The 13,991-nt window shown below is 44.5% G+C and overlaps 1 protein-coding gene across 1 annotated transcript in view; it reads left to right on the top strand.

Moving 5' to 3' along the window:
• The first annotated feature begins 1,024 nt into the window (after positions 1–1,024).
• The window catches only part of MEGF9 (multiple EGF like domains 9), a 76,948-nt gene continuing 63,981 nt past the window's right edge, over positions 1,025–13,991 (top strand). Inside the window, exon 1 of the mRNA XM_068974748.1 lies at positions 1,025–1,652. Within this exon, the coding sequence (XP_068830849.1) occupies positions 1,025–1,652 (628 nt within the window). The remainder of the gene's footprint in view (positions 1,653–13,991) is intronic.

The following is a 13,991-nucleotide window of genomic DNA, read 5'->3' as shown; positions in this document are numbered from 1 at the left end:
ACATCAGCTCTGTGAGAGAGGGGTGGGCGGTGGGATGTTAGCTGCCATCAACCCCATTTTAGAGGTGAGAAAACTGCACTCAGGCCACAAAACCACTCAGCGGGAAGCTTGGAGCTGAGGTTGAACCCTGTCCGATCTCACTCTCCTGGGGGTGTAAGGTGAAGTGCGCATGTGAGCCTGTCACCCTCTCACGCAGGAAGCTTGCACCTTCGACTCCTGACGGGTCCTGCCAGGTACAGCGCCTGGCCCAAAGCAGGTGCCTGGTGAGGGCGTGGGTCTTGGCTCGGTAAGGTCCTCAACAAGGGCCTCAGTTTCCCCATCTCTGAAATGGGAATGCAGCGAAGACCTCGCAGGGCAGAGCTGAGGCCGGGCACTCTCGGGCAGCAGAGGAGGTGCTGCGCTCTACATCCTCGCTGCGGCCACCCTCGCCCACCGCGGGGGTTCCAGCTCCGCCCCCGCCCGAGCCCGGGAGAGGCGCTGGCGCCCCATTGTTTAAGAGAGCGGGGGAGCTCCCAAGAGCCGAGTCCCCGTCCCGGGGTCGCGCTCGCCGCCCACTGGAGCAGACGACTTGGCCCGGCGTCTGCCTCGCCGGGCGCGTCCTTTGTCTGCTCCCCGGCGCCCAGGGCCCGGGGCCCGCGCCCCGCTTCTAGGGCAGACAAAGCCGCGGCTGCCGCTAGTCTGACCGGCTGGAGCGGCGCTCGCTCCACCCACCTCCCGTCTTAGTACCGCCCCCTCTCCTCAGCGCTCTCTGATTGGCTCGTGGGGCCACAAAGAGGCCGGGAAGCGGGCAGGTCACGTGAGGCGGCGTGGCCTCCCATAGGCCTGGCCAAGCTGCCAATCAGGGAGGGCGGGCCGTCGGCGCTCGGCCCGGTCGCTCCCTCCGCTCCGGGGCCCGCCCGCGGGGCCGGCCGCCTGTCAGAGGGAGGTGGCGATGGTGCGCCCGGTGGCGGCGGCGGCTGCGGCGGCTTCCCTGGTCCGAGTGCCGCGAGGAGATGACTGACCGACCGGCTGACCGACTGAATGAATGAATGGCGAAGCCGAGCGCGCCATGAGGAGCCTGCCGAGCCTGGGCGGCCTCGCCCTGTTGTGCGCCGCCGCCGCCGCCGCCGCTGCCTCAGCCACCTCGGCGGGGAATGTCACCGGTGGCGGCGGGGCCGCGGGGCAGGTGGACGCGTCGCCGGGCCCGGGGCTGGGGGGCGAGCCCAGCCACCCTTTCTCTAAGGCCACGGCCCCCACAGCCCAGGCCCCGAGGACCGGATCCCCGCGCGCCACCCACCACCGAGCCCAGGCTGCGTCTTCCTCAGCCCAGCCCCCGGAGACCACCCCTCCTCCGACCACTGCCGGGCCAGCTCCGACCACCGCCGCCGGGCCCGCTCGGACCACCTCTCAGGCACCGCTCGTTCCCTCGCGAGTCACACCTCCTGCGGTGGAACGTACTCCGACTACCCCTCGGGTGACAACCAGACCCGCGCCGACCACCCTCTCGACGACTACTGGCCCGGCGCCGACCACCCCTGTAGCGACCACGGTGCGGGCGCCCACCGCTCCCCCGAACCCGACCTCGGCTCTCCCCGGCGGCGGCGGCGGCAGCAGCAGCAGCAGCGTCCCACCCACCCCACCTGCCACCGAAGCCCCCTCTCCGCCTACCCCAGGTGAGTCCCAGCGCCTCCTCGGCCGCCGGACCCTCCCCGCGGCTGCCCGTCCTTCTAGCCTGGGGCTTCTTGGCTGGGATGGAGCATTTCTGGTCCCCAAAGGTTCCCCAGATTTCGACTTCCAAGGGGAGGTCCAAGCTCTAGATAGCCTGCCCCACCCCCCTCCCCAGCCCCCAGTCTGGAAAGCCTTTTGTCGCCCACTTGGGCTGTGCTTCCTTGGGAGGGGAGCGACTGCTGCCTGGAAAGCATCGCACCTCCTTCCAAACAGCGCTCTCTGGCCTTTGTCAGACGCGCTGGATGGGCGCAAACTTTTGGGTTCGGTTCGCTCACCGTGCCCCTCCGCCTGGGTGATCTGGGGAAGTTTGAAAACCAGCACAGTACCTCCTGCGACCAATAGGTCAGAAACTGAAGGGATTCCTCTTAAGGCTCCACTTTCCTTGTTCATGTAAATATCAGATGTGCATGTGACAGGTGGAAAAGATATTGAGAGGATTTTGTTTACAAACAGTAGTACAGACCACTTGAGGCCAAAAGAAAAAAGAAATTGTAATCCATGTTTTCCCTGCAAATGAATGGATTCAGTAGTCATTTGGGACAGGTGTGTATCTAGGCTGAGCACATTTATAAATTAGGTTAAATCCCTTCCTTGCACCATTTTTTTTTTTCTCCTTCCTCAATTGCAAGTCAGTATGTTTGGGCAAATACACAATTTAAGCAGGGAGGCCCATTTTCTTCCTTAAGGAGGGGAATGTTCAGTTTTGCTGATATTGATAAAAGCCAACTTCTGTCTGAGTCCTGGTGAAAAATAAAGCTCTTCTTCCTGCTGATTGAAAGTCTTCAAGCAAAGTTAGAGACAACTTCTGTTCTTTTCCTCTTGAGATCTAAAGTGGGCCTGGAACTAAACAAATAAAACCTGCCTTGTCAAGATGTTAGACAAGAGTTTCTGAATTCCTTTGCTTTGAGTTGGGGTTTGATTTGTCCAAACCATTTTGCCTTTAGCTGGATTTATATTAATGGATCTCTGACCTAATTCTTAGGCTCAGTGATTTACTGTGGGGTCAGGTATGGACTTTGGACTATAATTGAATTTGTAGAGAGTTTTCCCACATGATTATGAGTCTTAATACAGTCCTGTCTTGAGTTGGAGCTTGGCATTGACATAAGTAGGAATGCAGATTATTCGCCCATAAAAAGCCAAGTTGGTATTTCTTCCAGCATCAGGGAGTGTGCTACCTGGCTGGATTTTGACTGTAACCTCTCTTGGCCTCCGTATGGAGAGACTGACATGATACTGTGAGGCAGGAATCGTAGTGTTTGAGTGTGTGGACTTGAGTCCATTCTTAGTTTGAACCCTAGCTCCGCTGCCTTTTATTAACTGGGTAATTTGGGCGGGTCAATTAACCTCTCTTCATCTGAGAAATGAAGATAATAATAGTGTTTAGCTCATAGGATTGCTGTGAATCCTATGAAATTTGCTGTGAAATCCTGTGAAAATTAACTAAATGCATTTATAGCGCTTAGAACAATAGTTCTGGGTGCAGAGTAAAGTAGCTCTCTATGTATGTTAGCTATCATTATGATAATTTTTTTTTTTAATGGGATAGAAAGCATTTGAGAAACCTAATAGAGACTTGTGATGATTTTTATTTGTTTTAGTAAAATGTGATGGTAGTATGTGTGGTCAGTCATGTCTGACTCCTTGCGACCTTATGGGCTGTAGCTTGCCAGGCTCCTCTGTCCATGGATTTTTTCAGGCAAGAATACTGGAGTGAATTGCCATTTCCTCCTCCAGGTAAAATGTAATAGGAAAGGATAAATTAGATTTTCCAAAGTTTGGAGCACACAGTAGTGTTTATGTAGGAAGATTCCTTCTTTTGAAAGGTTAGTATATCATAAGTCTGTGTAATTGAAGTTATTTTACCTTAAATTTTGCATTGTTATTTTTAAATCACAAAGGTAACCTTTTTTCATGTTGCTTTTTCTTTGTGATAAAATATACATAACATAAAATTTACCATTTTAGCCATTTTTAAGTGTACAGTTTAATGGTATTAAGCACATTCAAATTGCATGACCATCGCCACCATCCATCTTTAAGGGCTCTTTTTTATTTTCCCCAACTGAAACTGTATCCATTAAACACTAACTCCTCCATGGCCAGCCATCCATCTTATTCCTAGCAACCACCGTTCTACTTCCTGTCTCTGTGAATTTGCCTATTCCAGGCTCCTCATATGGGGAACTCATAGCATTTGTCCACAAAGATAACCTTTACCTGCAAAAATTACAAAGACCCAGAAGTCTACAAGTAAAGAGTGAAAGTTCCCCCCACCCACTTTACTACTTCCCAGTTCCAGTCAGTCCTTAACTGTTACTACTATTAGCAGTTTGATCTTTTCTCAGAGGCAAGTTGTGGCATGCAGGATGCGTTTCCTCACCAGGGATCGAACCTGTGGCCCCTGCACTGGGAGCGCAGAGTCTTAGCCACTGGACCACTAGGGAAGTCCCTAAACACAGGATTATTAAACATAGTTTTTAAAAGCTCAAGATGAAATAATATATACATTACATATATTAATTATGTAATAATGTATATTAATTACATATATTAATTATGTATATATACTGCAAGCCATAGCGTTTTACAACTTGCTATGTCCACTTAACTGTGTATCATGGTCTTTTTCTTCATGTCAGTACCTAAAGTGTACCTTATTCTTTTCAGCAGTTGTATTTTTCATCATAAGAATATATCATAATCTATTTAACCAATCTCTTGTTTATGGATACTTAGATTGCTTCTTGGCTTCACTTTAAAAAGCACAGAGAAGAATGTGTTCTTGTTTAATCCATCATATTATATTACTAGTCCATCATATTATATTCTCTAATACCTTGTCTGGAGTTTTGTAGACTCCAAATCGATTGTAAGTAAAGCAAAGCTGGATTGAGTAATATTTGCCACTGGCCTTTAGTAACTTCAAGGCCTTTAGTAACTTCCATGGACTACCGTATACCTATGTCTATGATGGTCTTGGGCAACAGAAATTTTAAGATGCTCAATTTGGTAGCTCTGCTGTGTTGTAAATTTTCTGAAGCATTAGTTTTCTGTGGATTCACTATGGATGGCCTCTGTCTAGTTCTCAGCAGCTGAGCTGCCTTTGTGGGCTTACTGCTTTACTGGGCAATTTCAGCTTTACAATAATGTAGTTGAGTATGGTCTTTCTATCTGAACATGGGCTCTAGTCTACTTTAAACAGTAAATACATCTCCTTGACAGAGGAAAGAGATTTGAAAGACCTGGTTCTAAATGAGTTTGAAAGACCTAGATAGGTTGGCAAAATTGGATTCTCTGGCTTTTGGGAAGATGAGTATAAAACTGAATACCATTGATAATATATTATGTGTCTAGGTGGGTCTTCTGGCTGCTCTTTGAATTAATAAGAATTTCTTCCATGAAGATCTAGTTGAGAGCTCTTGCCTACCCCTCAGTAAGGGCCCTCTTTTGTTTACAGGGACACTGATCTGCAAACTGAAACTAATTGCCCAGTAAGCAAGCATTTTCCTCCCACGGTCCTGGCAAAACATTCGACTGATTGGTTGGCTGGGTAGGACATTTTACGAAGGGTGAAGGGAGAGGCTGTGATACTAGAGTATAACAGTTATTGATAGTAAGAGACTGAAGTGATGATAAATGTTTGATTTTTAAAATTATGGACCTTCAGGGCTAGATAGGACTTTAGAAGCCAGTACCTCCTAACGAGGCTCTGCATTGCAAGAAATGCTTCCATGGACTTAGCCGAAATATTTCTCTCTGTGGTTAACCCTAGCTGGTTCTGACTCTGCCCTTCGGGGCCACGCAGAACAAGTGAGCTCTCTCTGTGCCCTGACAGTTCAGGGATCTGCGGGCAGTGATCGTGTTCCCTCGGAGTCTGGACTAAATAACTTCAGCTCCCTCAACTGTTCTTTATGTGAAATGGTTTCAGATTCCCTTAGACTCTGCTGGTTGCCCCTCTTAGGGAGCTTTTCAGTTTTTCTGTGTCTCTCCCGGAGTGTGGAGCATGGAACTGAAGATGTCGCCCCCGATGTGCTCTGACCCGCTCGTGGTAGAGAGGGCAGTTGCCTCGTTCTTTCTGGATGCTGTACTACTGTTGATGCAGTTAGCTCCTAATCACAGTAGTTTTTCTGGCAGCCACATTACGTTGTTGACTCATTGAGTCCATTAAGATACTTAAGTCTTTTTTTTTTTTAAACATGTACTAGACGAGTCTTTCTTCATTCTGGACTTAGAAACTCTTTGTTATCCTGTAAAGTATAAACTGAGACAGTTGCCAAGCATGTAAGATGTACTGTGTTAGGTTCATGCCATCACTTTGGGCCTGCAGCCTGTCAGCGTACCCCACCTAGTCTCCTCACGCTCACCTGCAGGCTGTTCTGTAGACGGAGTCCAAGGACACGTTAGGGCAGGCCTTCTTACCTCACAGGAGAGAGTACATTTAGGGATGATGAAACAGTTTGGAAGGGAAGAGATCGTGGTTTAGATTAGTTCTCGAGGGTCCAGCTCTACAGTTCCGTGATGATTTGGTACCCGTGATTCAGGGCACATGACTGCCCCCCAAGGAGCCTTAATCATTTATTTGTGATCTAAGTTAAGAGACGAGGCTTTTTTTTTTTTTTTCCCAAGCAAACCCTAGAGTTTGAAAGCTCTGACTACTGTGGCGTGTAAATAAAATATTATGAATGGATTTTATTTGAAAGGAACATTCTGGAAATCAGGGCCCTCCTGTCAGTACTGGGAAATGTTTTCTTCATCCTAAAATTCTGTACAGCTAAGTTCAGGGTGTTGATTTGCTTATAGTTATTCAAGAAGATACCATTCATTTTAAGGACACAGAAATTGTTCAGACTTCAAAGATAATGTCTGTTCATAACCTTTTATTGAAAACCTGTGGGGCTGGGTGTGTTTCAGAATTTAGAATTTTTCTGATTTTTAGGAAGTTAATAAGTACACCCCAGTGAAGTCTAGGACAGCATCCTGTGTAATCAAACACATGAAGGTATTGGCAGCAAAAATGTGTGTATATTCACACTGAGTGGGTTTTAAAAAAGGCTATAAATAACCTTGTGTTTGTCCAGGTCAGGTTTTGCTGCCAAATGAATAACAGAAAAACTTTTGGTTTTTTGGATCTTCTGGTATTTACATCATCTCTGAGTGATTGTGGACCACTGAAATAGTGCTTACACACACACATAGTACTTCCTATGCTGCAGATACTGTTTTAAGTGCCTTGCATATATTACTTTACTCAGTCCTCACAACAGTTAGGTCTAATCGAGTTAGGTGTTATTATTATCTTCATTTTATAGATAAGGAAACTGAGGCTCAGAGAAGCCCAGCTGTGAGGGAGTCTGCATTCAAACCCAGCCTTTCTGGTTCCAGAATCCATACTGTTGGCATTTAAAGAAGGAGTCACATAGAAGATGAGGGAAGGAAACCGTTTTGCTAGAAACATTTATCCTTGAACACGAGTCTGAAAGGTTCTCAAATGTTCTCGAGCATTTACTCTCTCCCTTCTCTTCTGCACTGTTATTCACCTCAGATCTTCTGTTTTACAGTGTTTTACAGTTAGAGCCCCAGTTCTTCCTTTGATTAGGCTCTAATGTGGCCTATGATAGAGAAGATTGTCTGTAGTCTTTAGGGCTAGGCCCAGGAACTTCTGAAGTTTACTCTGTCTTATTCCTGACCCAAATGCCTAGATTTCTGCAGAAATTCCTTAGTGTGATTAGTTTTTGGAACAGCATAGTTAAACTCCAGAGCATTAGTTTCAAATCTACTGAATTCTGTCTCCAGGAAGCCTTCTGGCTAGTTGAAAATTTACACACTGAAATAATCTGATTATGTCTTTTTATCTTGATTTGTTTTAAAGACCCATAAAATTAAAGTGAGCATTACTTTTCATCTCAGAATTTCTAAACATGTATATATTAACTTCCAGACATCTTGGCACCCTTATAAACAGAATGGAAGAAACATATCATGGTACTGTTTTTACTGATGGGTAAGTTATGGGTAGAGAGATTACTGCTCCAGGGCACTTAATAGATCAGAGGGGAATAGAAGTGTGAGATCTTATTTGGGAGAAAGTGTTAGATGATGGTTTTAGTTAAAAATAGCTTCAATTCATGCTTTTTGCCTTGATCTTTATTTTTGTGTGTTTTCTTTGGATATAATATAAACATCCTTAATAATAATGTTGAAATTATATTTCAGGTATCTCTTCTGTAGTCACTCAGCCTTTTTCTCAAGCATGAGTTTTGGTTTATCTGCTTCTCACTAGAAACAACTACCCTAACTGTGTTAGCAACTTTGAGGGGAGATTTTTTTCTTAATTGTCATGAAAAATATAAAAATTATGTCTGGATACATATGTGTTTGAATCACAGTAAAGGTTTACTCAATTTTTTTTTACCTGTATCTATTCAAGTACATGTGATAAATGTGTGTCAAAATAATCCCTCTAGTAATGCCACTGTTCCACAATAGATATTACTGTCAGAAAAATCTTTTCCTGTTTTTTCTTCACTAAGATAAAAATCTCTCTTCTGTTCTCCTTGCTCATTTTTTTTTCCACTTGAAACTCCTCTGTACATCCCACTTTCTCTCGTCTCTTTTTCTTAGACCCATCCATTCTTTCATGTTCTTTAAGGAACCAAATTATCCTCTCTACTTAACAGATTCCAGCTTTGTCCTCCTTCAGTGCCTCCTCAAAGCCTAATTCTTCTAAGAAGTCTTTGCCGGGGAACAAAAGGTCCTTGAAGATGTCCTGGTAACAGGGTGCATGAGGTTGAACACTTTGCACTCAGAACAAAACCTGTCTTTCTCTGTGATTTTGACTTTTTTTCCTATGGATCTGCTTCTAAAGTCTGTTTAACTTAGATTATTAAGCCCACTTGCAAGAAAATGTCATAGTTTATACAATATTCAGGAGATGGTATTAATTCTTTTTAAAAAAAATGAAGAGATTTTCTTTTTGTTCTGTATCTTCTTTATTGCCTAGCTTTCCCCCCACTTCTCCTGAGGAACAATACAGAAAAAAACAATTACAGAAAATATCTGCCTCCAAAAAAACCCCACAGAATTCCAGTACTTTAAATATGTGGCAGATTTCTTTGTTTATGAGTAATATGAGTTGTTTTTGTTAGGTAGATGGATTTGGGTAACTAGCAATGTAAATGGCTTAATTTGGTTGAGAAACAAACGTTTGATTTTTTTGGAATGACAGAATTAATTAATCAGCTCCTCTCTCATCTGATTTATATATTGGATTTGTTTTTTCAGCAGAGATTTTTGAAATAGGAATTTTCCTACTCTAAAATTCTATAATAAATAAGTTATGGTAATTTCCAAACCATATACATCTATTAAAATGCTTACATTATGTTAAAAGCAGTATACATAGGAGGAGAGAAATATACCAAAATAATTACGTGGCTGAAGCTAAGTAATGTGAGTATGGGTCATTTTCATTTCTTTGTATTCTTCTGGATTTTCCAAGTTGTATTTTTTTAAATCAGTGTACCCAGTTTTATAGTAATAAAAATAAGTGAATAAAATATAAAAATGAGTAAAACGTTATGACACACTTGATGAGCCTTCAGTTATATGTGATCAAGTCAAGCGATGTTACCCTGGGCCGCTTAACTATAGTTTCTGTGATGGATTCATCAGCTTTGATCTCCCTCAGACATTTACTTGGTCTCAGTGAGTTGTGGTTCTGAGGAAAGGAGGCTGCGGAAGACAGTGCCCAAGAAAGGAGACGGTTCCTGACACCTGAGAAGTCAGGGTTGTGATGACACAGCTAAGACCTGGTCCCTTCAGGGAAAGTTTAACTGGAATCTTAGCAGAGTCTGAAAACAGCTGATTCTTTAACCATTTCACTCTGTAAAAGGCAGTGGCACCCCACTCCAGTACTCTTGCCTGGAAAATCCCATGAACGGAGGAGCCTGGTAGGCTGCAGTCCATGGGGTCGCTAGGAGTTGGACAAGACTGAGCAACTTCAGTTTCACTTTTCACTTTCATGCATTGGAGAAGGAAATGGCAACCCACTCCAGTGTTCTTGCCTGGTGAATCCCAGGGATGGGGGAGCCTGGTGGGCTTCCATCTATGGGGTCGCACAGAGTCGGACACAACTGAAGCGACTTAGCAGCAGCAGCAGCAGGGAACTTAAAGCACAAACTTAAAATTAATTAAAGCAGCTTATGGAAATAGCTCTTGTGTAAATTGTGCAGAATTTGAATTCGTGACATTGTCCACAGCCTTTACCAACAGAAGATCTTTCGTTGTCTCTTCCTCTACAGATACAGAGCTCCCAAAAGTTTGGTTTCAGTCTGTGCATATGTTTTCCAGTCAGATCAGATGGGATTGCTTTTAGACTGGTAATACAGCAGCTGCTCTATATGATATCCTTGCCAGGGAGACAGCACTGAGGAAAGGGGAAATTTATTCAGTTGGAAAAAGGAATGTATCCTGCCCAGTCACAGGGCAAATGATCAGGGGTAGGTATGTTTTCAGCCTGGCTGGAAAATGTTCAATAATCTTTCTTTAGTAAATTTTAGACTCCTTAGATAACTGATTTTGGAAACTTTTGTTTCAGTCTTGCATGCTTAGAAACTGACATATTACCCAGGACCTTATTAGATTTTTATTTTTAAAAATCTGTAGTTTTTATCTGATGTATGTGAGCAAAAAGGAGAGGTTAGGAGTTAATCACAAGGAGAACAGCACGTTCTCTAGTTCCTCTGGTTCCTTTTTGGAAATGATCTTTTAAAGTGAAATTCCTTTAGAACTTCCTTCAAACATTCTAGGGAAAGTTGTCTTCTCTGAAGGAAACTGCATGAGCTGAGTAGCTTTTCCATTCTCTTCAGTCCTGTCCATCGTGTATGGAGATGAAATGCCAGTTTGGGAAGGGTTATTAGCGGTAACAATGAGGGGAAAGATGGAATGCTTCATATTCAAACATACTCACTCAGTTTTGCATCTGTATCGAGGATTGATTAGAGGAAGGTGTTGGGCATCTTTTTTCTTTTTTGGCTGTAGATTTCTCACGTGACTTCTCATTCCTTAGAAGTCTACATTGTATTTTGAGTTATCTGTTCTATATGAACTGCTTTAACAACATAGGCCCACCATCCCTTGATGTTGTGTGGGTTAATGAATAGTTATAAAGTGTACCAAAGCCGCAAAGCAAACTAGCTCTTGGGTATTATTACACTGAATTGTTGGTGTGTTGCCTGCAAACCCATCCTGTTCAACTGGTTTTAGTTTTTAAGTTAGTTTGTTGCTTCAACTTGTCCACAAAGGCAGGGCTGAATGGTCCAGCTAATCAGGGGAGTCGCAGTCAGAAGAGATCATTCCAGTCTTTCTTTCCACTCACTCTGTGAGTTCCCGAGCTCGTTTTTGTTTTTCGTAAATGGGTCTGTGCCTTAGTTTCTCTAACTGTAAAATGAAGCCTGTTGCATGCACAGATGCAGTGCCCCTCACATATCTATACCACTGGCTTCTAAACCATCGTCTGTAAGATGAGTATGATAGTACCCACCTAATAGGGTTCTTCAGTGTTGACCTAGAATTCAGACCTAGCTTTGTCTGACTTAAAAGTCTGGTTTTTTTTTTTTTTTTTTTCCCTTTTGACTAAACTGTGCTGCAGTGCCAAAGCAGATGGGAGAAGCAGAGAATGAATAAGCATTCCGTGGTTCCAGAGCACATTCTGGGTTCTATTCTTGCCGCCTCCCCGAGCCTCCCCCGGCAAGCCCATGCACTGTCCTCAGCACTAGTTCTGAGCTACACAGTTTGATTCAGGTTTGATTGCAGGAACTGGTGTGAAAATCAAAATTAGATCAAAGAGTGTTTCTCAGAGGTAAATATGGGTGTGGAGTGTAGGCGGCAGAGGGCATGATGGTAGAAATCAGATGAAAGGAAGCGGGCAGACTCAATGTGGATGTAAAGCAGAACTGAGCAGTAGCTATGAGATGGTCTACCCAGCGCCAGAAGGATTAGGGCAGAGACAATGTAATGCTTATTAGCATTTGGCAAGACATACCACACGCTGCAAAATGATAGCATTGATTGTTGTCAACTTGACAATGAAACCCTTCATCTTCAGCTTCATATGGACTCTAGATCAAGATGCTGATGCTAAACAATGTGTTGCAGAAAGTAGCAGGTGATATTTGACGGTATGAAAGTCATGGAAAAATCTCAGACTTGTGACTTCCACAGTCACCGGAGGATGCATTTCCCCATCCCACTTTATAAACTTCCCTCCTCACTGGGAGGGAAGGTTGTCTCTCAGATGAGACAAGGAGAAGCTATTATTTCAAGTTAGAACCAGCCGTTTCTGAACCAGTTGCAAAGATATTGATGGATGATATACAGAGTGTTGGAGGATTTGATTTGGAATCAAATAGCTTCATAAGTGGGAAAGAGAAAACCCAATATGGCATAGTAATGCATACATGTATATATATGTGGGATCTAGAAAAATGGTACAGCTGCGCCCGTCTGCAGAGCAGGAATGGAGACACAGCCGAAGAGCAGGGACACACGGACCCAGCGCGGGGAGGAAAGGGTGGGCTGCACCGAGGGGGCGGCATGACACGCAGACAGCGCCGCGCGTGAAGGAGCCCGCCAGGGGGGAGCTGCTGCGCTGCGCCGGCGCCCAGGCTGGCGCTCCGTGACTGCCTAGCGGGGTGGGGCGGGGAGAGGAGGGGGCGTGCGTGTGCTTAAATGAGTCACGCTGTCGTATGCCAGAGACCAACACCACACGGTAAAGCAGTTATCTTCCAGTTAAAAAAAGTGCATCCCCCACCCCTCCAAAGAAACAGCTTCCGTTTGTGTGGCATCAGGACTCAACAGTAATCATTATTACATCCTGCGAGTGCTCAAGTGTCACACTGTGGTCAAGTCGAGCTATGTATCTATAGTTGCGGCCAATGTGTAGACAGTGCAAAACCTGGTCATATCAGTCTTCTGGTTAGTAATTTAAGATGATATTTATACTTCAGTGTAATTCTCCTCTGTATTCGCCATGAGTGACCCCAGCCCATTAATGCTTAGGTTTCCTGCTGCTGCTGCTGCTGCTGCTGCTGCTGCTGTTAAGTCGCTTCAGTCGTGTCCGACTCTGTGTGACCCCATAGATCCGACTCTGTGTGACCCCATAGACAGCAGCCCACCAGGCTCCCGCGTCCCTGGGATTCTCTAGGCAAGAATACTGGAGTGGGTTGCCGTTTCCTTCTCCAATGAGTGAAAGCGAAAAGTGAAACTGAAGTCATTCAGTCGTGTCTGACTCCTAGTGATCCCATGGACTGCAGCCTACCAGGCTCCTCCATCCATGGGATTTTCCAGGCAAGAGTACTGGAGTGGGGCGCCATTGCCTTCTCCAGCTTAGGCCTCCTAATACGTCTTGAAACTTCTCTATAGTCTGTCTCTTCCACCCGTCACCTTGTGCTTTAAACTCCAACAGATTCGAGTTGCTTCTGTTCCCCCCAAATGCCATGCTTATTGTCGTCATCATTATTACTAATAAGACAGTCATCTTTGGAGGCTTTCCTCTGTGTCAGATACTAATGAGCTTTAAATGAATTATAATGACCTTATCTAATTATCTCCATCTTACTAAGCAAGAGTGGCAGCTTTGAGAGTTGAAATCCATTGAACAAGGCCTCACAGCTAGTAAATGTAGAACCTTGATTTAAATTTAGATCTGTGTAGCCTCAAAGCCGCCTCTCTTAATCGCTAAGCTGACTGGCCTTGTTACTTTGCTTCTGCTGTTCCCTCAGCCTGGAATAGCCCTTCTCTTCAGTTTTAATACAGGGCTTAAAACAGAAGTGAATGCTCGTTGATTTAATCAGAAATGGACTTTACTAAACGATTAGTAAAGAGTTCACAGAATCTCCAGGGGAACCAAATTCAGGACATGGAGCTAGAGATTATGCCTAGGGAAAACAATAATCTGGCATTGAGAACCTTTGTGGTGGAATAGCAAGCCTTAAAAATTGGAAATTGGAGAATTTCCCCCAAATAGGAAGGAATTAGTAGCAATTATACTATGATACTAGGCTGCCCCCCCAAAAAAAGACAGGGGTCCACCACATCCCTTTTTTCACCCAATTAACTCACTTGTCCCTGAGAAACATGCAACCTCCTATCCTGTTTTACCTTATATATTCTAATATTACTGTATATATTTTTTTGATTACTTGCTTTTTAAGGATTCTTATTTTAAGTGTTACTTGTTCATGTAATTGATTCCTCTATACCTTATTCTTTAGGGGCTATGT

The sequence above is a fragment of the Capricornis sumatraensis genome, chromosome 6, assembly GCF_032405125.1.
Source record: "Capricornis sumatraensis isolate serow.1 chromosome 6, serow.2, whole genome shotgun sequence".
In the NCBI taxonomy this organism is placed as follows: domain Eukaryota; kingdom Metazoa; phylum Chordata; class Mammalia; order Artiodactyla; family Bovidae; genus Capricornis; species Capricornis sumatraensis.
This window is presented reverse-complemented; position numbering and strand designations above follow the sequence as displayed.